The sequence below is a fragment of the Pinus tabuliformis genome, chromosome 7 (assembly GCF_031772625.1).
Source record: "Pinus tabuliformis cultivar Carrire ecotype Pingquan chromosome 7, CPIR1, whole genome shotgun sequence".
NCBI lineage: Eukaryota > Viridiplantae > Streptophyta > Pinopsida > Pinales > Pinaceae > Pinus > Pinus tabuliformis.
In genome coordinates, this window is record NC_142293.1 from 1,493,571,626 (window position 1) to 1,493,599,153 (window position 27,528).

The 27,528-nt window shown below is 36.0% G+C and overlaps 1 protein-coding gene across 1 annotated transcript in view; it reads left to right on the plus strand.

Moving 5' to 3' along the window:
- LOC149253487 (25.3 kDa vesicle transport protein SEC22-1-like) overlaps positions 1-23,957 on the plus strand; it is a 68,085-nt gene extending 44,128 nt beyond the window's left edge. The window contains exon 5 of the mRNA XM_089459925.1: positions 23,539-23,957. Coding sequence (XP_089316051.1) covers positions 23,539-23,625 — 87 coding nt within the window. The 3' untranslated portion in view covers positions 23,626-23,957. The remainder of the gene's footprint in view (positions 1-23,538) is intronic.
- Positions 23,958-27,528: the final 3,571 nt, after the last annotated feature.

Consider the following 27,528-nt stretch of genomic DNA (forward strand, 5'->3'; position numbering starts at 1 on the left):
GATGTGGATTAAAAAATTTACTGGTTTCTCTATGCATGTGGGATACCATTCAATGCTCTTCGCTCACCTTATTGGCATGAAATGGTTTCTGCCATAAATGATGCTCCCAAAGGATACAAGAGCCCTGGGTATGACAAGGCTAGAAATGGACTTGATCATGAAAAAGCAAAAATATCACATTCTTTTAGCAAAATGACAAATTCTTGGACTGAGCATGGGGTGTCCATTGTATCTGATGGATGGACAAATGTTAAAGGCAAGTCATTGATAAGTGTTCTTGTTGTGTCTATTAGTGGTGCCATCTTCCTTTCAACATATGATTACTCGGAGAAGTTCAAGAATGACATCAACATTACAGAACCATTACTTGAAACAATTGAATGTATTGGGCCATATAGTGTCATCCAAGTCATAACTGATAATGCTGCTAATTGTAAGGCATCGAGAGCAATTATTGAGGATAAATACCCCAACATATTTTGGTCCGGGTGTTTGGTTCACACAATGAAACTTTTGATGCATGATATTATTAAGAACAAAAACCAACAATACAAATGGATTGGTGATTTGTACAAGAGAGGCAAACAAATGATAAAATTTATTACAAATCATAGCAATACCCATGGGCTTTTCCGTAGTCACTCAAGATTGGAGCTTTTGGAGATTGCAAAGACTAGATTTGCTAACTATTACCTCACCTTCGGGCGGCTTTTGAAGGTAAGAGAATCATTGGCTAGCATGGTATCAAGTCAACACTGGCAGATATTAAAGGACAGGGCTACAAATGCATTTGACAAGCAAGGTTTTGGACATGTGGAGGAGATCGTTCTTGATGGTCTGTTTGGGCACGTGTGAGGAATGTATTACAATTCACCAAGCCCATTTTTAGCATGATTCGTTTTGCAGATACAAATAAACCAATGATTGGGGAGGTGTATGAGCAGATGGATAGCATGTTGGGGCAAATAAAAGATATTGTTTAAGAAAATGATCCCAACTTGTATACAATGATTCACAATTGTGTGTGTGCATGGTGGAATAAACTTAATGTTCCACTACATGCATTGGTGTATATCATTATGCCAAAATACAACTCTCCATATTGGTTGGGCCAGCCTGCACCTGGGGGTGAGGTTACGATCAAACCCCATACAAATCCAAAGGTATCTAAAGGATATATGGAAGCATTAGACAAGTTGGTACTTGATAAGGAGGAGTGTGCTAATTTGCATTTTGAATTAGGCAGATACTTCAGTTGCACTGGTTTGTTTGGTTCTTTGCATGCAGTGGAAGATAGAGACAGATTTGATGCTCTCACATTGTGGGAAGCATATGGGGGCATGGGACTTTTGCCAAAATTGGTAAAAAAAGTTCTCTCACAGGTTGTAAATACTTCTTTTGCAGAGAGGTGTTGGAGCACCTACAGTTTCATACATAATGTGAGAAGAAACAGACTCGATGAAAACCAGATAGAAAGCTTGGTTTATATGCACTACAACTTTAGGTTGTTGAGTCATTATTGTGATTGGGCTTATGAGGATCCAACATATAAAATTTGCGACAATGACCAGAGGACGATAATTTGGAGGATGGCACTATATTGACATCCTCATAAATTAGACATTTCTCGTGGCAAGAGGAAGCTGTAGATAATAGATTCACTTGTCTTTTCTAGTTTCTAGTAGTTTTAATAGTTGTTGACTCTTTCATATTTATTATGATATTTTTTGTAAACAATATATGACAATTTAAGTTTGAAGTTTGAAGTTTGAAGTTGGCAATTTTAACTCATTGGTAATGAATTATGAATATGATGCTTTGTGAAAGTTGAAAGTTGTTTCATTTCATGTTAATTATACTTTGTTGTAATGGTTACACTTAGTTTACAAGTACAACTGTGCTGATCAATGATGATAAGTGTTTTATATTGAATTTTGAAAGCTTGAAACTTTAAGATTGATGAATCGTGATACTCAATATGTTGTATGTTACTAACTTGTGGACATGGTTGATGAAGATTATAACATCCAGATGATTCATGTTATATGGTTCAATCGATGTTATTAAGCTTTTTATATCTAATTCATCATTCTACATGCTTTTGTTGACATATATGCATCAAAATATAAAAAATTATCTATTATATAAAAATTCGCTCCCAAACTGGGAGCTTTTGAAAATGTCGCTCCCCCCTCTTGCTTCCGCTCCCGCTCCCGCTCCCTGTTTTCGCTCCCGTTCCCAAGTAACCTTGCTCATGTCTTCATTTGTCATCAATCTTGATAGTACAAGGGAACTTTATTCAGCTTCAATTCCTAAGCTCCAATACATCGACAATTTTTTAATTCCCAACTCACATATCACAAAGGAAGTGGAGAGAAACTCCTCTTTATATAGAATAAGTGTCTATTACAATAAAATGCATTATTTGCCTAACTATCTCCATGACAAGTCCAACAATAATAAAATATTAGGAGTGAGTTAGATCCTCACCCATCAAACTTGACCTGTCAACTTTTATCATGAGTTTCGGGAAACTTGGCCTCAGAGGTTGATGCAACTAAAAGAAAGTTAAAAGCATATAAAGCCAATGAAAGAAAAATGTAAAATGCAAAAGATGGCTGGGACATTATTTAGTACATGGGAAAAAGCCTAGCATGAGTTCTATCCCCTTCATTAGCCATCAGCTAGTTCCTCAAGTATTTAATGCTCCATCTAAAGAAAGGAAGTCTTGAAAGTTCCAACGTTGATGAGCGAGAAACCGCTACATCTCAAAAGGGATGTTGGAAAATACAAAAGCAAGCTTCGACTCCTAAGTTATGCGCCAAATATAGACAAATCATTCAAAGTAAAAGGTGCACTAGAGGGGTGGAAAAAGTAGGCCAAGGAAAGGGGTAACTCATGCCTCTAAAATTGTGCCCTCCTTGCATCTACACACATGATTTTGGACCCCCATTAATTGGTCACATGGCTGTGACACCTGACTTGAAGTCTTTCGCACTCTGTAACCATCATTACCACTCACAACCATGGATTAATGGGCTAACTTGGGACATGTCACTCCCCTTGGGCGTTGGAAACACTTAATAGGGTTGTTGATCTAATCATCCCTAATATAAGTGAGGTAACTTTAGAGGTTATGATCTAGATATAAATTTGAAGCTGAGTTTTGTGTGAAGTATTATTGTGCCCTTAGCATTAGATATGGCCCACTATAATGCTTTAATGGTTATTGTCCCAAATGATTATTGAGCTCACTTGATCTTGAGAGGTTTTTATTACGTGGTGTTGTCACAACAACAATGAACCCTTGAAAGATGGGTTTGATCCATTTTAGCAACACTCCAGTGGTCGTTGTACCCCATTCATAGAGTAGTTTTGACCTTCATGACACAATGTTGCCCCTTCAAAGACGAGCATTGAGCTATGAAAGGATTCCACATGGTACTTGACCCCCATATGTGTTGGAGAATATAGTAGGGAAACTATTCAAACAATTCTCCTTATCCTTAATAATTACATGTTAACTTTAATTAGCTTCTTCGTGTTCTTTATTAAATTCTATTTATCAAAATTATCAAGATCATAAACCATAAAGACCATAAAAGACAAATGACACAAAATATAGGCTCCAAGCTAGGGAAAAACCCCTCCAATGGGAAAACCCAAAATAATCTCTTCTCTTCTTATAGAATCTAATCAAATGAGAAAACCAAGACACAAAGACCAAAGTCAAACCTCCTCCAACCACCAAGTCAACCCTCTAAAGATTACTTTTGAACAAGTAAAATATTGACCAAATTAACAAAGGTCAAATCTCTTCCAATCTGCTCTACTTCAGAATTTCATCCTTCTACTTGAAATATGCAACTTTGGCCCTAGAAACAACATAAACCCTAACCTTGTTACACGTGTCAGCCTTCCAAGAGATCTTCCTTCAACCAAGTCAAGGTCTTCAAGGTTAATGAGAATCAAACTTGGTCAAATTAGAGTCTCGACCTTCTATCCAAGTTTGCAACTTCGATTTGCAACTTTTGTGTTCTGTAACACTTGCAAAAATCCTAATTCCTTTGCAAGTGTGGGCATAAATGTGCACACAAATCAGAATTTCATTTCTTCCTTGAGATACTTCTCTTTTCTAGACCTTTGCCCTTGCTTCCTTCTTGTTCCTTGCTTTAGATCAAACTTGTCTTCTGCAGATCAAATGTATATCCAAATGAGGTTGAGCGACTTCTGTATACATGCTTCCGTGGAGGTCGAATAGCCTCAAACTGGGCTAACTTCTCTTGGTAAGGGCAACTTGTAAGAGTGAGTTCTCCTTTACAAAATCTGCCACCTAGGCTAGATTCGATCAACAACTAAGAGACCTAATCTATTTGACTTACAAAACATTGAGCCTTTGTAGGGATTTTTTTCTGTTTTACACAATTTCAATACAAATAAGGTTCTTCCATCATTTATGAGCTCAACAAAATTTTGTTGATGAACCTTATCGATTCCAACCAACTGTTGAATGTGATGGATTGCTATTGTGCTCTTGCCTTGAGGATGTGCTAACCTGGTTGACTTTGCTGACCTGGACCTCCACCAAGTTGAATTTCAAAATTTCTGTAACAAATCTAGATAGGAAAAATTTGTAAAATAGGCCTCAAATATAACACTAATGTCTGTGTAAAAATTGAGAAAGGCTTTTGTAGATCAGCTCGTGCTGAACAAAAACCTCCTTCAGTTTTGCAAAATTCCTTTTCATTTGATCAGAAAGTTAGCTCGAAGTTGACTACTAAAATAGTCATTTCCAGAATTTCCGTAGCAAATTTTGGTAGCAAATTTCAAAAAACACCTTTCTGCTAGCTATTTGACCTTTCTGACAGTGCTAATGTCTTCATTGATGTTTATTAGCTAAACACATGCCATTTACACTCCCTTATCCGAGGTTTAAACTTGCTTTTTCATCCATGAAAAGCTACAACAATTTCGTAGCAAATATTCACCTTCAATATGGGGATTTGCTACGAAATTGTCAACTTTCTGAGATTTTGCCTTTTCATGATTTCTTCCACCTCCATGTCATTTCTAATAGCCTGTACAACCCTGTATACTACTAAAATTATTGGTTAAACATAGCATAGGCAAAAATTAAGAATGTTACCATTTTCAAGGGGTGGCTTCTATTTCAGCAAGAATCTCGAGACCTTTCTCTAAAAGCTCAGCTTTGATTATTTCAATTTGAGTCTCTAAGGCTTTGACTTGTCCCTGAGAAATTGATAGCAAAGTCTTTGGCAATTTGACCATGGTAACCCTGCAACTTCTGACATAAATGAAGGCAACCCACGTTGGCAAATGCTTGAGTGAAGGCAGGGTCCTCCTCCAGTAGTTTCATATCCATTGGTTCATATCTCACAACTGAGCCTCCTTTATATTGTTTTTTATGTGCTACCATAGCTTCAACACGTTGAGAGCTGCTTCTCACCTGCAAATTACCCTAAAGACAACTAGACTAGCTATTGACACCAACAGACCTATCCTAAGGACAACAAGACCAACTCACATGAAAGTAAAACCGAGCTTTTGATAGCAAAAGCAGTTCGAATGGCAATAAGACCAAGTTTATGACAACAAGAGAAATTTAAAGTGGAAAGAAAACGATATAGGAATGAAGTTATATGGTGTACGCGTTTTGGGAATGATGGATAAAGACAAATAGCATGTAATCATAACCCATCGTGACTCTGACCATAATCCCTTTCAAAAATTATACCGTTACCACAACAACAGACTTTCGTAGTGGGACAAGTGTTTGAAGAGACGGATCTGCTACGGAAGTAGCGGGACAAGTGTTTGAAGAGACGGATCTGCTACAGAAGTGTCAGGAACTTCCATAGCAAAACCTCGGTTTCCATAACTGGAGTTGCTGCGAAAATCTGCTAAACTATAAAAAAATAATAATCATGACCAGATAAGCCCGAGACATATGTAAGTGGATTTTAACCTTTATGATGATGTCCCACTTAAACTCAAAATGAACCTACAAATTGCCTATATGACCAAATGGACTTTTTGTACATGAATTTTATTTTAAGAAAACTCAAAACCTAACTAACTTGATCAATTGACTCAAACACTAACTCCAAGGGTTATGATGGATAACACATGGGTTAGAGGGAGCTGCTACAATGAACAATGTTATGAACTTGAAGTCAGATCTCAGAGGTGGTGGACATCCCAAAAGTACCTCCCACATTAAGAGTGAGTGTTAGAAATTGTAGCTTGAGGGTACTTCTGCAGTGGTGATACCTAGCTTGCAGAAGTGACTGAGAAAATGCCACTTCGTAGACACTTTATTTATAAAGTGGATTTTTATATTTAATGAATAAAAGTGACTTAATTAATTTATAAAGTTAGAAAGTGGCTTTTTCTAAAAGCGACTTAAGTCATCTCAATGAGAGATTAAGTCGCAATTGTTGATCTTGAAATGGCAAGATTTAATCTTGGCCATTGACATCAAAGGTGAGGGTTCTAGTAATTAATGAGTTTATAAAAGGAGATGGGGCAACATTGACTCATTAATGAGCATTTTAATGAGGAGAGGGGAAAAAGGAGAGCTGAAGAAAATTGTGGAGGAGAGATTGGGTGAAAGAGCACAAATCCCAAGGCACCTTACCAGCATTTATTGCAGTTAAAAGACAGATCAAATTCTAGGGATTTGGCATGCATTTCGAGGAGGAAGTACAACATTAGAAATGTTGTACAATGTAGATCCATACAAAATTGTTACAGGTCCGTACAACATTTAATAAACACAAAAATCAAGGCATGAGGTACAAATTTTGAGGTGTTGGTTTTTGTTGTGTGAATGTTGTACAATATTGTAAAACTGGTACTTATAAATCTACCTAGAATTCTAGAAAAGAAGTTGCATGTAATACAACTGTTTGGCACTTCTTTCGAGGATGAAAAAGTGCACAAAGTTTGAGGCAGATTTGTGAGATAAGTACAAGGAATTTATTGCTAGAAATTTCTGCTGTAAAATTCATTGTAATTTTCTGTGAGCTCATTAATAAGATTTCCCTCTTGTGACTGGTTTTCCCTTCAGGGTTTTTCCAAGGGCATTGCCCAAAAATATTGTGTCAAATGGTGTGATTGTTTGTTGTTCATTTCCGCTGCAAATAATTTTCAGACTTAGTTATTTGTATTTCTGCTTATAAATAGTTGTTGAATGTGTTGGAATTTAATACATTACTGCTGAATATTTATTGGAGTCAGAAATCAGAGTTTAGCTAAGTGTTTGATGAATTGCCTACAAGGGGTTATTAGCTTGTAGGTGTTTTTTTCTACAAGAACTCGACCCTCAAATCAAAACTGCAACTGGGCCTTAAGACATGCTTGGAACTCGGCCTCAAGACATGCTTGGAACTTGGCCTCTACAGGGACAAAATTCGTTCTACTTGGCCTCCAAAGTCACATGTACTCAACCTTCAAAAATAAACCTCAAACAAACTAGAAACCCTAACAAGAACAATGCCAAAAGCTCTTCAAAGAATGTGCCAAAATCCTTCCACAGAAAGTTGCTTCAACTCGGCTTCACTTCAGATCTTCTCGATTCATGAGGTATGTACTATGAACTTCAAACTTGCTCCTTCACTTTCCTAAAACATAACCAAATGCTTGAGTCAAGTGGTTAGAAATGCCTTTCTCATGCCTATTTATAGTGTGTTTGGATGTTGGGTTAGGGTCAAGTGGTGCAACTGGCAGAATGTATAGTGAATATTCAAAAAATCATTTCTCCTCAACCGTGAGGAGTTAGAAGACATGCCATAAATCGTTGGAAAGGTCTCAGAATAAGGCTATAAGCTTTTAACCATGTATCCTATGCTCCCATTTGGGCTAGGTAATTGGAGTAAAAGTGCCTTCAAAGATAGGGTATCCAAATGGGGTCTGCTTGTACTTTGGTTGGGTCATCTTGACAAAATATTTGATATCTCCTCATTCCTATGGAATTAGTTTGAAATTCTGAAGTTCTATGCTGCAACAATTACTTATACCAAAACTTCTTTCTTCTGCACTATCAGTGAAGCAATTGTAGATAGAACATACACCATATAAACCATATGCAAAATAGGAGACAACCAAGAATAGAAGGAGACACAGAGAATTTAGGTCCAATGACTAGGGCAAAACCCACAAGGGGAAAACCCAACCAAATTCTTCTATTAGAAAACAATTGTTCAACATAGATACAAAATACTATGTGAGAAAGAAGTTCACTCAAAACTGAAGAAGATCTCTGATAGTAATAGCAAATGCATATGCTGAATCACTTTGGCTCACCAAGATATGCTTATACTCTTCAAGATTCTCTCTCTCTCTCTCTCACACACACACACACACAATTTTTCTGTGGTCTTTCTAAGTCTCTCTTTCTCAAGTTCGTACTCTCCTTTCATAATGCACAAGTGTGTGAAGAGAGGATGAGAGGCACACACATTTATGGGAGGAGGAAGGAGGTATGCATGACTTGAGGAGGAGCAATTTGAGGAGTTACATTGCATGCTTTGAGGAGTAAATCACATTTTCCATTTAGGGAGGAATCTTGCATCTCTAACTCATGCCATAAGGAGTACACATGCCTTAGTAACTCATGCTATTAAGAGGAGGAGTTACATGTGCATTGAAGGGTGTTTAAGAGAATATTTTTATGATGAGACTTTAATGTGTGTAAGAGGGTGTAAAAGGAGTTACAATAAATCCATTAAGAGAGAGAATAACACATCATTGAGTGAGAGAGAGAGGTACGAGTGCCGTCAAGGAGAGAGAGAGAGGAGGTGGCATGATTGAGTGCCAAGTAGGAGAGGTTACATGTAATTTCACTTTAATAATAATAATATTATAGTATCATAAAGATAATAATAATAATATTAAATATATTGATGATTAAAAATAAACAATTGAGATTGATTAAGGATAAGTTAAGTGATTTTCCATCATATATATATGATTGCCAATTGAAACAAGGTGACTTACTAACTTTGGAAAGTCATGGTTGCAATGATAGACATGACTTTCTATTTATAGAATGTCACTCTAGAATATTCAGAAATGAAATTTCATTCAAGGAAATTCATCCCTCTGCGACCAATTTTCAACACTCCCTCTCCGTTAGGGAGAAATTTATTTCTGACACATGGATCTCTGTAATCTCTGCTTTGGAATAATGATGTTACAATCTAATGAAGAAGAATCATCATAAGGGTGATTCATCCGTCACCCTATATTCACTTGGGGGGATTGCCACTTGCTAACATATGACAAGGATCTCGCACAACCAAGTCTCATCACTGCTTGGGGGAGTAACCCACTTGTCAAGGATCTTGCACAACCAAGTCATATCTCTGCGTGGGGGTATAACTCACTTAACAAGGATCTCACATAGCCAAGTCACATCTTTGCTTGGGGGGGATCCACTTGTCAACACATGACAAGGATCTCACTCAACCAAGTCTCATCTTTGCTTGTGGGGATCTACTTGTCAACACATGACAAGGATCTTGCATAACCAAGTCTCATCTCTATTTGGGGGAATCCACTTGTCAACACATGATAAGGATCTTGCTCAACCAAGTCTCATCTTTGCTTGGGAGGATCTACTTGTCAACACATGACAAGGATCTCACACAGCCAAGTCACATCATCCATGACCACCCTCTCTAGGAAGGGTCACATCCGTCAGTCCAAGTTGCTCTTTGAAAACCAAGAACATCCCTTTCGGCAAAGGCTTGGTAAGAATGTTGATGATCTAGCCATCAATTACTATATGATGGAGTCTTACTGCACCTCTCTACACCATAACTCGGATATAGTGATATTTGATCTCAATATGCACGGACTTGTCATGGAACACGAGATTTCTGCAAGTTGAATCCCACTCTTATTGTCACAGTAAATTACTGTCGTATCTAGCACATGCTCAAACTACTCTGTAAAGAGCTTCCTCAGCCATACTGGCTCACAACTAGCCATGCTAGCAACAATGTACTCAACATCAGTTGTGTCGAGGGCTACAGACTTTTGCTTCCTACTCATCCAAGATATCATGGCAGATCCTAAGCTGAAGAAACACCTAGATGTTCTTTTTCTATCAGTAGAGTTACCAATCCAATCAACATCCGAGTATCCATGTAGTCTTATATCACCGAAAATATATTTCAATACCAGATTGATGGTCCCATGCAGGTATCTCACCACATGCTTTGTAGCAAGCCAATGTGTATGAAATGGTTTAATCATATATTGGATCAGAGTATTGACCGCAAAACATATGTCTGGTCTAGTGTTCACTAAGAACGTTAGTGCCCCATTCAGTTGTCGATACTTAGAAGGATTTTTCAAATTAGGACCTGCAACTTCACCACACAACTTCTTGAAGTTCATCTCCATTGGATTATTCATGGATTTACATTCTATCATATCAAATCTTTCTAGTAGCTTGACAACATATTTTCCTTGAGAAAGGAAAATTTCACCAATTTTTGCCAGACCCAGAAAGTAGTGCATTAAATGTAGATCTTTCATTTAAAATTCGAAAGCTAACTCCCTCTTACACTAGAGAATAAGAGGTTCACTACCGGGCATAAATAAATCATCAACATACAATACCAAATTCAAAGGCATACCTTGGACTGTCTTGAAAAAAGATTTGGATCTGCATTACTTCTAGTAAAACCGAGCTTCATCAAGAAGCTGTCAATGCAGGCATATTAAGCTCTTGGAGCTTGTTTTAAACCGTAGAGGGCTTTCTTTAGTCTACACACATGAATTTTTCTGGTCATGTACTTCAAAGCGTTGTGGTTGTTCCACAAATACTTCTTCCTTGAGGTAGCCATCCAAAAAAGCAGTCTTCAAATCCATTTGGTGAAGAGACCATCCTTGGCTCACAGCTAGAGCCACAATGGAACAAATGGTTGTATAACGGGCAACCGGTGCAAAGATCTCATCATAGTCTATTATCTCTTTTTGAGAGAAACCTATGGTCAAATATCTAGCTTTATATTTTTCAATACTGCCATCTGCACCATGTTTAATTTTATACAACCATTTAGAAGACACAATAGATTTACCTTGGGGTCTTGGAATTGCTTCCAATACATTATGAATGATGGACTCATATTCTTTAGCCATTACATCTTTCCACACTTGATCTTTCACAACTTCTTCAAAAGTGCATGGTTCAGCTTGAATAATGTTGCTCATGGCTACAACATATCCTTGGAACCGACATGGTTTCTTGCTTTCTTTGAAGGTTCCTTCGGGGGAAGCATGTTTGCATCTTAAAGAGTGTCCTGAAGCCATAATGGCCTCTTTCTAGCAAGGGGATCACATGGAGGAGGATCCAAGGGGTCCATGGGCTCCTTAGGTTCATTCGCAAGATCAGTTTCAGTGTCAAGATCTTCTTGTATTTCAAATACATCATCTTGTCCATCAACATTAGCAGGAAGAAGAGGAGTGTCTCTTGCCTTTCCAAGCGTTGCATCTTCATCAAATGTTACATCTCTGCTAAATTATATATTTCTTTGACTAGGTATGTATATTCTGTAACCTTTACAATTCTCACAATAACCAACAAACGTACCTTTCTTAGCTGAAGCTTCCAGCATGTTCCTCTTTTCTTGTTGTTTAGGGCACGGTGAAGAGATCTATTTTGTACATAAATGACTGTGTTCGTAGCTTCTCCCCATAGAAACTTTGGCAGTTTCTGATCATGCAACATAGATTTGACTACTTCCATGATAGTTCTATTCTTTCTCTTGGCCAAACCATTTTGTTCTGGGTTATATGGAACAATGGTCTCTTTTCTGATTCTAGCTTCTTTGTAGAAGTCATTGAAATCATTGGAAGTGAACTCTTCTCCATTGTCAGATCTGAAGATTTTAATTTTCTTTCTAGTTTGTTTTTCTACTAGAGCTTTGTAATCTTTGAACATGTTAAATGCTTGACTTTTATTTTTCAGAAAATAAATCCATGTCTTGCGAGAAAAATCATCCACAAAGATTATATAATACAAGTAACCACCAAGAGAAGTTATAGGCATTGGTCCACATAATTAGAATGTACAAGATGCAGTACCTGACGAGGTTTGCTTTTGCTTGAAGAGAATGGTCCCTTCACTTGCTTTCCACTAGCGCACCCTTGACAAACACCATCATGATCAAATTTGATCTCTGACATTCTGGATACCATCTTTCTCACATGAGGTAATGCTTTATAGTGCAAATGAGTGAACCATCGGTGCCGAAGTTTACTTTGATGATTGTTGTCATGGATCAACACATGAATTAGTCTTCCATTGACTTCGTACAAACCTTCACATCTTGATCCTAGAGTGAAGGCATCTCTCATGCTATATATCATTGACCAAGTGAGAACTTTACCATTTATAAAAGTAACTTTCATTCCTTTATCTTCTAAAGCATATATGAATACAATATTCTTTTTCAAACCAGGTACATACAAAACTTGTTGAAGTGAAATAGTTTTACCTTGATCCAGATGGAAGGAAACAAAACTAGATTCTTTTATAGGATATGTAGAGTTATCTCCAAGAATGCTTTTCAAATTTGTCTCCCTCTCAACTAGATTTGAGAGCACTTCTTTATAACTAGTAAAGTGCCTTCAGGCACCACTATCAACCAACCATCACGGGAATCTGCAAGAGAGGAACTAGAAAGAGAAGAAACAAGAAAGTATTCTGATTGTGTTTCAACGACATTGTTATCACACCTTGGGTTCTTTGAAGGACAAAATCTCTCTTTACGAGAAGAAAGAGCTTCTCTTCTTCTTCTATAATCAAATTTTTTGGATCGATTGTTGAAGTTGGATCTTGGTGCTCTTCTCCTTTCTGGACAATCACGAACATAATGGCCACTCTTATGGCAGTTGTAACATTGGACGTTTGATAATTCTCTGCTTGATTTAGAGGACCCGTTGGGAGTAGGTTTCTTTGAATAATTATGGCCTCTTCATCCTTTCTTCTTCTTGCCTTGGACAACAAAGACAGTCGGTTCTCTCTCCTCATGCTTGGGAATTCTTCCTCTGGAAATCATTTTGGTCTCTTGTTGATTGCACTTTCCCAGAAGCTCATCAAATGTAGGAAACTTGTCATTATTACTGATGGTAGTAATAAAAGTTTCCTAAGAAGAAGGAAGTCCTCCAAGCGTAATCAACACCAACTCTTTATCAGAAAAAACTTCACCAGAAGTTGACAACTGATCTTTGATCTTTGATATCCTCATGAATTCCACTTGAATGATCTCTCCTTTGTTCATCGTAATATCCTTGAGCTGATTATTCAGAGCAAGAATTGAACTCAAGTTGTTCACTTGATACATTCCAATCAACTTGTCATACCTTTCCTTGACTTTTTTCAAATTGGAGACATAAGTGATGAGGTGGTCTCCAAGAGAATCAAGGATAATCTTTTTAGCCTTGACTTCTCCTTTCTTGTATCTGACCTTGATAGCAACATTAGAGTTTTCTGCTGGTTCTACTACCTCTCCTCCAACATACACCAAAACATCATGTTCCTCAAGAGTAATATCCAATATGGCCTTCCAAGGGAAGAAGTTTGATGCATCAACCAACTTCTCTTCATTCTTAAAGTAAGAGGAAGACATCTTGATTTGCTCAAAATTTCAGCAGCTAATAGGAAGAGACAACAAGAAATATTTCAACAGTAAATGAGATATTTCAGCAACAAAAGAGAGGAGATATATCAGCAGAAAATGAGCAACAAGTAGAAGGAAGAACAAGTGATATTTTAGCAGAAAAGTGGCTGCAAATAGAATGGACAACACTTGATATTTCAATAGAAAATGGGTTGTAAATAGAGTGGACAACAAGTGTTTTTTCAGCAAAAAATGAGTTGCAAATAGAAGAGACAATAAGTGATTTTTTTAGTAGAAATGGGACTACAAATAGAAGGGACAAGATAAATTTCAGTAGAAAACGAGTTAGGGTAACAACTGATATTTCTGCAGAAAATGAAAAGGGAGAAGCTCTTGATTTCTTGGACTTGTCTTCACCAAAGCTCTGATACTATGTTGAAATTCTAAAGTTCTATGCTGCAACAATTATTTATACCAATACTTCTTTATTCTGCACTATTAGTTAAGCAATTGTAGATAGAACATACACCATATAAACCATATGCAAAACAAAAGACAACCAAGAACACAAGGAGACACAAAGAATTCAGGTCCAATGACTAGGGCAAAACCCAACTAGATTCTTCTTTTATTAGAAATCAATTGTTCAACAAAGATACAAAATACAATGAGAGAATGAAGATGTTCACCCAAATCTGAAGAAGACCTCTGATAGCATTAGCTGATGCATACACTAAATCACTTTGGCTCACCAAGATTTGCTCTTACTCTTCAAGATCCTTTCTCTCTCTTTCACAATTCTTCATTAGTCTTCGTACTCTCCATTCACAATGCACAAGTGAGTGCGAAGAGAGGATGAGAAGCACACACATATATAGGAGGAGGAAGGAGGTATGCATGACGTGAGGAGGAGCAATTTGAGGAGTAACATCGCGTGCCTTGAGGAGTAACTCACATTTTCCATTTGGGGAGGAGTCTTGCATATGTAAATCATGCCATAAGGAGGAGTACGTATGCCTTAATAAATCATGCTATTAAGAGGAGTTACATGTGCATTGAAGAGTGTGTAAGAGAATCTTTTTATAACGTTACTTTAATGTGTGTAAGAGGGTGTAAGAGGAGTTACATTGAATCCATTAAGAGAGAGAATAACACATCATTGAGTGAGAGAGAGAGAGGTACGAGTGCCATCAAGGAGAGAGAGAGAGGAGGTGGCATAATTGAGTGCCAAGTAGGAGAGGTTTATGCCGAAAATTCACGCTTCTTAGACTTTTGGAACCGTGACGGTTCCAAACTACAATTGTGTATGCTCGAACCAGAATTCTGGCACGGTCCCGCAGGCCCAAATTGTGGTTTCATCATGGTTTGCAGAAATCTCTCGCATGGTTCGAAGGGGCATTGTTTTTTTTTTGTTGGAATTTTCAAACTACTATGTGAAAAACTGTGCTTCCTGGACACTCCCAAGGTGCTCCTTTGATGCTCTGTAGAATCTTCCTAGATCCTCCCTAATGATAATGCTAAATTTTTAAAGTAAATCTTCTTCTTTCATTTTCATCCATTTACTTAAATTTTTGACATTACCATGAAATGACTCAAGATGTTTGAGAGTGTTTCCAATCTCATCGGACTTCAAATGGCGAAAATATAATTTCATATCCCATTCAAAATTCAACAGACTTAACAATTTTCAGGATTTCAGGATCAATGGGATTGTAGCATTTGATTAAATTATATCATGTATGAGTGTATGTGATTGGCATTTAATCAAGAGCACCAAGCCCTATATGTACCCCAGTGTTGGTGGTGTTGATTTTTGAATTCCTTTGTCATGGCCTTAGCAAAAATGTACCCTTCACTCAAGTCAAAATCATTGATTAGGCATGTTAAGCTTTTTCTACCATATTATAACGCTTGGATTAGGCAGTTTGATCAAAATTGGGCAATGTTGACTGATATCCCTAAATAATTGATGTAGAGGCAAAGGTAGACGAGAGGAGAATAATCTAGATTCTAGATGGTTGATGCTCGAATAATTAATCATTAATGTATTGTGGATGCCATTTCTATCTTGATTTGTCTACAGTATGCATGCTTTGATATATTCTACAACTATTTTGGTAGTTTGGATTTTTTTTTGAATATAAATGCAATGAGATATATAATAGATGCTTTCGGGATGCTTTTCTTTGGAGGATTTTTGGAAAATGATGCTTCTGATGCTTCGCTTCCAAAAAACGCACCCACTTCGTCCCCGCTTTGTCCAACATTGGTTTGGACAACCTTTGACATCAATAACAAGCATTTTCAACATTGCGCTTGGTACTGTTTTGATATATCCACCCTTACATGGTATATACATGAGGAGACTTTGCATATTTTGTCTATTGTGGTTTGGAGTCTTTAAAATATATATCTTGATTAAAATTTAAATATTTAGTGTAAACCAAAACGTTGACGTCATTTTTAGTTTGAGTTTGAGTTGACCCTTAGACTGATTCAGATTTTGAGTAGGAGTTTAAATCTGAGCTATTGTGGTATACTTGGACCTGTATGGCGGACAAATACCTCCCCACCTTGTTGTTTGCGATCTTTGAGCTCCATATTAATGGATATGGCCCTATTGCACCCATTGATGTGATTCTTTGATTATGGGTTGCAGGGAGGCCTTGGATGATCATGATTAGCTTCCTTTAGTGATTGTTGGTAACCTTGTAGGATTCAACAAGACTCGAACCTTGATCAGAGTAGAACCACACACACACACACTTGTGAACTTGATGGAAAATTTTATCAAATGCTTTTGGCTTATTTTATTTTTGCAAATTCATTGATGTTGATTTCTAACTGGAAATTGAACTCGGTGACTTAGAGTGTGGCAATAGATGGCATCATTATTAATGACCTTAATCAAGATAGCTTTAAGTTCATTTCTCTCAAAGCTTTGGTTCATTTTCATTTTTTTTTGTATTTTAGGATAATAGTTCAACAAAGCTATTCTCTTCAATTCTCTCACTCTAACACGTTGATTCTTTCAAAGTAAGCTAATTTTGGAGCAAATAAACCCTCTTTTTGGTAAAAAATTTGATAAGAATCCAAAGAAATTTTAGGCATGATCGAAGTTCTATCATCTTCCAAGATTCGTGCATGGTGGAGCAATACCCTTAGGAGTTTTTCCAAATTCTAAATCAATCCAAATCCTCAAAAAACCTATACAAATTTTGGATCCTTAGGAACTTAGACTTTCTATATTGTTCAATTTTCCAACTAGAGGGAAGCTTGCTATAGATTAGGGGGCTCCATTTTCATCCTGTATGTTGGGTGACCCTTACCTTTTAGCCATTGTGATTTTTGAGATGAAAGTTGAAGGGTGCAATCCATGTAGATCAATTCTCTAGATTATTCAATATTATTTAGTTTCCCATCATTAAGCAAATAATATATTAATTCTTGTTCTTCATGTCCTTCAACCTCTTACCTTTCTCTTCATTGGCATCCCAATGCCTTCATTAATGGCACTACACATCATACTTCCAACGATAATAATCTTTTCTTTTCTCGTGAAATTGATATCCTTTTAAAGAAGTCCATATCATGGAAGACCTACCAACTAAGACAAAGATGCTTTTGAGCATGAATTTAAGTTTTAGCCATATGTTATAATAGAAATTCTGTCTGTGGTCAATGAAGATTTTATTAGTGCTAAAATTCTATTATATGTGTTCTATGAAAATGCATCATATTTTACATTTAATCAATTTGTGTGTGCTTATGTCAAGCACTTGAAGTATCGTGTTGACAAAAGCTAGATGTGTTAATTTTCTCATTGTCTCACGTTAGGAACATGTACAAAGCTCCTTAGAAACAAGTTGCTTGTACCTTACTAATTTATTTTTGATTGCATACAACTTAATCCAAAATGTAGGTGAGTACTTATGTTGAAGGGAAACTTTCATTTAATTAAAATCTATGTTATAGCAAGGTTAGCTCATTCTCCATGTTCAATTGCATTAGTGTTGAGATTTTAAAGGATCAATAAAAGAATTGATGGGGCCAAATACCACTAAAATTTTGCTAGATAGGGATAGGTCTCTTGTGCAAGTGAGAGATTCCAAAAGCCAAGCACAACCATTAAAAAGAAAAATACACAACCGTGCCCAAGAGAAAAATGCCAATCACAAGAAAGAAAATGGCAAAGTTAAGCGTCCTTAGGCTTATAACACATGGTACTGTAGATCAACAAGATCATAAGATGAGACGAGTGAGGTCTCTTGTCATGAGGGGGTTGTGGCTCCATAAAACAAGGGCACATGTCACAATAGGTTTATGGAGCCTACATATGAAGTTTGGCTAGGTCAACCTTAATTATAACTAGTAATACATTAAATGAATAAATAATATGACCTTAACCATAATTACAAGTAATAATGATACATGAGTTGTGGCCATCTATACAAATTAGCACCAATAGTTCCAACAACCCCCCTTAAGCTTGATTGGGGCTGTAAAGAGATGCCATTATGTTGTAACATCTCCCCTAAATTGAAAGCTTCCCCACTAGTATGATGCCTCAAAATAGAAAAGATGGATCTTGACAAGATATTGGTGAAGATATCAGCGTGCTAAATGACTGAAGGAACAAACATGAGTCTAATATGGCCCAAAGCATAGAGATGACAAATATAGTGCGTTCAAAGCTAAACATGTTTATATTTTTGATGTTCCTCATCTAGATATGATGCTTTTTGGTCGATAGAGCATTGACATACTTAGCTTTTGTAGATGGTAGAATCACAATTTGTTGTGTCTTAGAACATCGGTAAATTGGTCCAGAACCAAGACTAAACAAGTATGTAAAGGTGAAGTGATGCCCATCAACATCATTGGCCCAATTTATAGTAGAGAATCCTTGAAGATGAATAGGGTCTCTTATTGCATAATGGATTCCCATATGAGTGGTTCCCTTCAAATAACACAAAGTATTGTTGACCACTTATCAATTACTCTCATGACGTTCTTGCAAATACTAGGGACACATTAACAACAAATACAATAGTTGGTTGAGTATGAGTAAGGTACAATTTGTAGAAACTTCATCCCAGTGGCAACTAGGTTGTTAATTTATCTATAGTCCTCCACCTTGAAGCTTCATTGAAAATCACATTGAGGTTAAGAGAGAGAGATCTTTGAGATCAATCACCTATAAAGTAGTGAAGTAGTCCAAGATCAATTAATTCAAATGACTGTTGAAGCCATCATTTTAGTTCTTTAATATGAGACATTGAGTTATTGTGTAGAATGAAATCATCCACATAGAGCAGAATAATAATGATTACCCCGATGACAAATGTAGAGACTAAGGTCACACTTCCATCGAGAAAATTCACAACCAATAAAAATGTGTGTTTCTTTTCATACAATGTTCGAAAAAGTTTTCTCTAGTCCATATAAAGTTTTCTTATGTTAGTAGGCCAATGGTGTTGAACCTTCTTGAAAAATCCTTGGTGGTTGCTACATATAAATTTCCTTTTGAAGATCACCATGAAGGAAAGCACTTTTGACATCCCTCTAATGAACTTCCCATATTCGTGAAGCATCTATAGATAAAATCACACAAGATAGAGGCCATCTTGTCAACCAAAGCAAAGGTTTCAATACCTTTTTGTGAGGAACATTTCACAACAAGCCCGCCCTTACGCTTGTCAATTTATGCATCAACACAATTCTTAACTTCATGTGAAAGAATCAATACACATCTTTGATTTTTGATTAGAGTCTCATACTCAACAACCATAGTTGTTTCCCATTCAAGAGAGCTTTTGGCTTGATTATAAGTAGAAGAGTCTTTGTTGGTGTTGATCTTGGTGAGAGGAGCTTGTGTATGCCAACGAGGACCAAGTTCACCTTTAGGTATGAAATTGGCAATCTGAAATAGTAGAGAAAGCCCATTTGAGCACAAGCCTTGGTATTTCTAGTGTAGATGGAGGAATATCTTTAACACTATTGTGTGGCATAGTGGTAGGAGCATTAGGAGGTTGATTCATTATAGAAGAGACTTTAGGTGATTTAGTAAGAGTTTTATTGTCAATGTCCATCTAACATATCGTTGTAGAAAGAATGTTTGACGAAATATCATGTTGAAAATAATAGCTAGAAAGCGATCCTGAATTAATTCCTTAATCAAAGGGACCAAAATGAGTTTCTCCTTAGCATGCTCAAGTTCCCTATAAGTTAAGACGGATTCCTATAATTTAGGATTCGTTCCTAAAAGTTAGGACAAGTTATGAAACAGTTAACTAATGCGCTGAAGTGGAAGGCGAGTTTCTTGTCTTCTAGTGCGAGTTAATTTAGGAAAAGGACAAGTGACTAAATCTCAAATTCTAGAATTGAGATGAACGAAGGCACAATTTGATCATTGTCTTGTGATCATGAATTGGTGAGACAAGAGAATAGAGCTCACGGGTTTGTGGGAAGGTTGCACAGGGTTGTGTGTGAAGCTTGTGAGAGATAAAACATGCAAGAGGAGCTTGTGCAAGTATTGAAGAAGGAAGAGGGTAGCGTGATCAACATTTCTTGCAGGAGTTTCAAGCTTAGATCAAGCAGGAAAGATAAGTGAGTTTTTTCAGATTGAAACAGTTGTATTTGTAAGAGATCAATTGCTCAGTTTCTATCAATAAAATTCTCAAGCAAGCAGAGGATTTTCCAAGTTGGGTTCCCTAGAAAAACTGTGTTTTGAATTGTGTCTGTGATTTATTTCTAAATTCTGTTCTTATTCCACTGCAAAGTTTAGTAGAGAAATTCTTTGTCTATATGAAAAGAAAGTGTTTTTCAGATTATTCATATTAGCAGATCAAAATTTTGTGGATTTTCTACATACCCTAGGAGGAGAATCATCATGAAAGTGTTAAGGAGAGAGATCCACTAAAATTATGTGCAAGATATTTATGAAACGTAGTTTAGAAGGACTTGGTAGACCATGAGAAAAGGCTTCATCAAATACCACATTCCTTTGTTCTATCACAATATAACTTGATGAATGGAGGGACCATATAGATAATAGCCTTTGAAATTTCATTGTAACTTACCATTGTACAACAATAATTTTTAGGTTCCAATTTATTTTGCTCTGCCTTGGGAATATTGGCACATGCACTTAATCCAAAAATTCTGAAATGCGGTATTAAGGGTTTGAACTTTGAAGCCATACCATTTCTCATATGGGGTCATACCTTGAGGCATGAATGAAACTAGTGGGAATACAGTTGATGATATGTGTTGCATAGAGAATTGCCTTTCCCTAGAATTTAGGTTCCTGTCTCGCATTTAAGCGGGTGAGATGCATGTCTCGCTTTTAGAGGACTCCTAATGATGTTTCCCTAGTGTACATACTTCATAAGCACCACCTAGGTGGTTCAATTTGTGGAAGGTGTTCAAACATTTGTAAATGACTCATTTGTCGCAGGGACCAAAAGTTTGTATGACCCAAATTTTGAAGCCACGCGCTGCGAGTATCATTAGCACTAGACACTATAGCAACACATCCTTTTTGTTTTGAAGGAGAAATTGGTTTCCCCAACTTGTATTTATGGTTGGATTCATTAAAGTATATGGAAGTGACCACATTAAAATCATCGTCAATGTCTTTTATTTACCCATTGATTTAGCCACCTTTTCAGTGGTGCAAGTGATGTAATAAGAAGTGAGAATATTGTACCTTGTTCCTAGAACGTGGACTTCCCCAATTTTTTTTTAGTGTCAATAAGAGCATCATCACATCTTGAAATGGGCAGAGTTGAGTTTTACCAATGATCACTCTCACATGTGATAATGTTGATAATCAGAGAGGTGTTAGTTTTTCATGATATCCGTTGTTGCTCCAGATTCAACAATCCATTTCTATGAAGTGAAGGACCAATATGTGGAGTGCACATCTAATTGCGTTGTAAGATGGATCCATCATTTACTCTATGACCTCTATAATGTCTAAAGATAAATTAGGCTTTATACTTCTAGAACCCATTGAAAAAATCCTAGAAAGTATGAGGTAATCCTAGTTCAGCATTCTAAGATATGATGCCACTAGCCAATAGTTTTTGGATCAGCCTTGAAGTGAATTGAGAAAGGTTTACACCTTTGATGCCATTTTGAGATTTACAAGGGTCAATAAAAAATTGATGGAACAAAATCTCACACAAATTCTGAAATAACCTCGTTACAACTTACAAGTGTGCTTGAGAGAGATACATCTAATTCATTGGAGAGAATGCAAAAGCGAATCCAAGTGTGCCTAAGAGAAAAATGCCAAAAAAAAGAGAGAAAAATGCCAAAATTAAGTGCCTTTAGGCTGATAAGACTTGGTATTTCAAATCAAGAAGATCACAAAATGAGATGATATGAGTATTTGAGTTGTCCTTTCATGGTGGGGAGGCCTCCCTTTAAAAGGGGGTTATGGGCTCACAAAACAAGGGCAGACACTCCAAGAGCTTTATTAATCCTATGTATCAAGTTTGACTAGGTCGGACTTAAACATACCTAGTTATACAATAAAAAAATTAAGGAATATGCTTAGACATAATTACATATAATGATTCCGTATGTAGAGATTATAGTAACAATTCCAACAATTATATCATTATATCAAGCACACTTGTTCATGGCCTCTTGCTATGAGTAGTCTTGATATTGATACCACTGAAAATAAAGCCACCTTCAACTTGTTCTCTTGAACCTTTAGCTTTGTTAGAATGGGCTCTATGGGGTATCTGGCTCTTAGCTTGAAATCATTCTGTGATCAATTCATCTCTATCCCTCAATATTAATTAATTGTGCAAGGACCCACTCTTGTCATGTGCTAAATTGTCCTTCTGCTCCTGAGTGGCTTAGGAATATTTGTGATAAAAGTTTGCATTTATTTTGATCAACCCTATGGACCCCTTGTTTGACTTCTTAGTTTAATAATTGACCACTGATTATTTTGTTCTTCTTTCAGAAGCAGTGTCCTCCGGGTTCTCACTAAAAGCAAGTTTGAAGATAAAGAAATATGAGATTAGGAATAAACAACGTAAAGTTCTCGATCTGAAAATATCATGGCACCTAGAATTGCACATTATTTGACTTGTAGAATAATCATGAAACTCTTTGCTATTACCAATCTTTACTGCTCCTCTGCTTCTCCTCAGCGTCATGTTTCTTTTCTGCTGTCCTGGTTCCTCTTCTGACTCTTTCCGGTTTTTGATGTTATTTTGTTCGCCACTTTCACAAATTCTCACTATTTTTTCCCTTTTTACAAGTTAAATTGTTATTTGATTAATGCTAGTTAAGTTTACACGTTATTTTAAAACTGTTGTGAATTTTTGCCTCATTTTTTAAGTCTTGTCTGACTCATGTTGGGTTCTCATAGGGTTACCAACAGGGCTTGATGAACGTTCAGTGAGATCATTACAGGTTTTACAGGCTTCTTTGGGTCAAAATGCAGGGATTATAGCTGGAACATTAGTCTAGGTCTCTCAAAATATCTTGGTTGTATGTCTAGGATTGTTCGATACTCCTAACCTAAAAATACCTGGAGGAGTGAGAAAAATCTAGAAAGATGCACGCTGTTTTCTATTCTATTTGTCTACAGTGTGCATTTCTTGGTTGCACCTAAGATAGCGTCTATATTTGTAATGCAGTAGCTTATATCTGATTTGTGGGGTACTTTCTTATTAAAACATCCTTTGTTATTAAGTACAATACAAGTATAAGATTACAAAAAAAAGATGTGGGTGGCAGGATGGTCATTGCCAGAGTCATTAAAAGGGTAAACAATGACTGTTTTTACATTTCTGTGAATTAAAATTTCCAGTTGTTTAATTATTGTTGTTCCTATGTTGCTACCTTATTGCAGGCTTTAATTAAGAAGTGGGCACCTGTGGCAATTGTTCTAGGAGTTGTCTCGGTGTTGCTGTTTATGCGAGGCTACATTTGGCAATGAATGTACCAAAAGTATGTGAATTTTTTCTTTGGGGCGAGAAAGAAAGTCTCAAAGCCATTTTTGGTTGACAAAATTGAAGGGCAGTTATCGATTGAATTTATTTTTTTGCTGGGTTGCTACTAACTTAAATGTGAAATGTATTATCTTGCGTTTGCAAGAACCTGTCATTCAAGGAAAGAGAGCATCTTAGCCAGTGAGCCAAAGTTCACAGCTTTGTATAGTATTTGGAATGATTATAGTCTTAGAATCGAATTTCATTTCCAATTGGAGATTGGATTTTTATGTCGAATCAAGTTAGCATTGAATGCTTATTGATTGTGATTTTCCCCATAGTATTATGTAAACAGTTAATGATGCGCAACACTAATTTATTTTCTGTTATCTACAAATACGAAAAATGATTCAGGAAGTGTATTTAAAATCTGAAAGGAGAAATTTAAAATGTCCTGAAGTTGTGTCTGCTCCATACTTTAGAATCAGACCATTCACGCCGTAGGGAGAACGATTTTAGGGTCTTATGATGAGACCAACAGTGGTTTCAGTTGACTTTCTGCTATTGGTTGTTGCATCAGAGCCTATACACTTGGGTAAGACATTCACATTTTGTTGTGGGTTGGATATGGTAATTGAATGAAGTCTATTCCATTTGTCAGATTCTGGAAGGTGATTTAAACGCTATAAGCAAACTGGAAGTAGACAATTTCCTGTGGGATGGTCAAGGATATTTACTTTACGTAAACTCTGATATGCAGAGAATATTGGAGAATTAAAAGTTCCATCACTAGTTGAGCCCTTGACAATAAATAAAAGAAAGTGAACTTTTGGGAAGATGGTGTTATTAGGATAAAAAATTTGAAGGATAATACCTGACGAGGGTATGAAGTGGTAGGTGGCTTAAGTTTCTATTTAAGCTACGATGAAATAAGACCATGAATTTATAAAATTTGTACGCAGTAGAGGTGCAAAAGAAAGACAACTGTAACTGTTCATATATAGACTGTCTATAGTAGAGCCAATTTCAGCTTTTATTTACTCTATTGTTGAGAGGAAAATAACGGTACAAAAGAAGAGACAAGTAAATGTAGATTAATTGGAGGATGGTGGAATCAATGCAGCACAGCAGAGAACTAGTGTTATAGATGTGTTACGAATGGTAATTGTTTTTTGGTTTTCATCTGATTTAAATTTTATGTATTGTTTGGTAAATAAGATGTGATATTTAGTACCTAAGAATAAAGTGATGGAAACTGTCCAAGCACTAGAATTATAATGGCAGCTCTGGGTAATCACTTCCACTCTTCAAACATAAGATCCAAATGATAGTCAGTCAGGTTAATTGATATTGCATGAATGCCATTGTTGTTTCTGATGATGGGATTTTAGATGTGTTTTGCAAATTCTTTGCTTTATCATGCCATTAGATTGCAAGTTAATGCCCTTTATTGACATTTAATCGAAATAAAATATTTAGTGATGTCTTTGATATGATTTATAATCTTAGGGGAGTATCTTTTAAATGTGCTTCCTATTTTAGAACGAATCTTACAATTTCAACGAATTGTTCAAAGGAAGACCATTGGAATTAAATGATAGACACATTTTTACTTGGGATTTCTAATGGTGTTTCTTGAAAAGTTTTTCAAAAACTGTTGGAATTAAATGGTACTTCTTAACCATTACAATAACTATTAGATTGTGTGCGGAAATTCCAATTGGGGGAAAATTTTGTGGTGTTTTCAAGGATAAGGTATAGATATCATTTTATTAATTACTTATCTAAAAACGGAGTTTTATAGCATTTTCTCCGAAGGACAAATTGTAATTTCCATTCAAACTTGAATTAAATTACATTCCTTAGGTGTCGACGGGTGACACATAAATCAATGATGGTATTTGAGCAATAAGCACAGCTAATTCTATGGCAGCAGCTGTAGTAAGACAATCCTGACTCACCCTCTCGATGGATGAACCTTGCGGAGGAACCCTTAGGTTTTCGGGGTATTGGACTCTCATCATTGTGAGTTGAAAAGTAAAATGAAATATTTTACCAACCTCAGCAACATTCCATGACTGCTAAAACACTTTATATAAGAAGATATAGCTTCTGTTACTACGTAAGTCTCTGCGCCACACCTTGAGGCTTGTTTCATAAGCATTAATAAAAGATAAATATAAAATGTCGAAATACCATCTAAATTGAGCTAGGACCCAGAAAAGGCATATGACAAGGGCTCCATACCTTACTTCCTCCCTATGGATCTATATAAAGTAAATTTCATCTTTATCATAATATAGGTATTTCTTCTCTGAATTCTTGTTGTGAAATAGGACGAAATTTGCTTATCTAAATTGAGCAAGGACCCAAAAAAGGGCACAGGACTGAGGTTCTATCCTTTACTTTCTCTCAGTAGATTTCTATAAAGTAAATTTCATCTTTATCATAATATTAGTCTTTCATATATGAATTCTTCCTATGAAATAGGACGAAATTCTGTTGCACATTCAAACAATGTAACGAAACACACATTGAAATCTCATTTTTAAAACACAAATTTTAATAGAGCTTGATCTTTGTGTATTGTTAGATTACATTAACTAGGAATGGCGTAATTTCAAATGATCATGCATGTTTATTAAAATGTCCATCAATGTAATATTCTACTTCAAATTGAGAAGATTTTTAAATAAAAGTGTTAAAGATTTACAATTTTCATTTATGTGGAGAAAGTTTGCTTTATCCTTAAAGTTTTCAAAATAGAATTTAAATGTGTAGCAATATCAAATCCAAAATTATATATATATAAATTAGGTTTCTTAAAAAAGAAATTATCATCCTGATAAGTGGGTAAATATTAATTTAATTAATAAAATTATTTTTGGGAAAATTTTAGAAAATTAATTGAGATTGTAACTTAACATTTAGGAGTAAGGAAAATTTTAGAGGTTCAATTTCATAGATGAGCTGGTTTTCCTCTTTCCAAAATAATATTCAAAATTTTAGGGGTTAAATTTCATAGATGAGTTGGTTTTTCTCTTTCCAAAACAATATTCATTCATTTCAATTTTTCTTAAAAATCATTCTCCCAAATTTTATAGGATAAAACTATTTTATCTTAAATATCACTAAATTTTTTATAGATATATAAAATCATTAGAAATTTGAATGAGTTTACAAAAATATCATTAAACAATTTAAATTTTTTCATGTTAAACACTGGTAAAATTAGCAAATGTTTTTATGATAAATTTCTATCCTTAAAAATTTCCCTAATTAAATATTGTTATTATATGTTTTTCCCAAGGAAAAATCATAATTTTCATTAATAGAGGAGAAAATTACATTTTACAGATGCACTGTTGTGCATTAAAAAAAACATGACTGTCCAACACATAAGACAACCACCCATCAAAAGTAAAGCCATCCACAATAAAAAAGCATAGACCTGAAGGCCGACATAGCTAACATTTCCATAGAATCCAACAAGATATATACATGTCATCATTTACAATCAACATAAATAAAAACATATCTGCCCCTGACGGGGCTAAATGAACCATCACAAGGCACTGCCATGAGATATATGAAATCAGAGACAAAAAAATATGTTATGCTTGAATCTGTCCGAGGCCTTCTATAAAAGGCCTATGGTAGAACTCAGAAATCTGCGCCACTTTGCTATGAAATCTTCCACGTGCCCTGACCCATTGAAATCTCATTTTTAAAACACAAATGCCCTGACCCATTGAAATCTCATTTTTAAAAATATGTTATGCTTGAATCTGTCCCAGGTCTTCTATAAAAGGCCTATGGTAGAACTCAGAAATGTGCGCCACTCTGCTCTGAAATCTTCCACGTGCCCTGACCCTGTTGTGCTTCCTCTTTGAAAAGGCTATTGACTATGG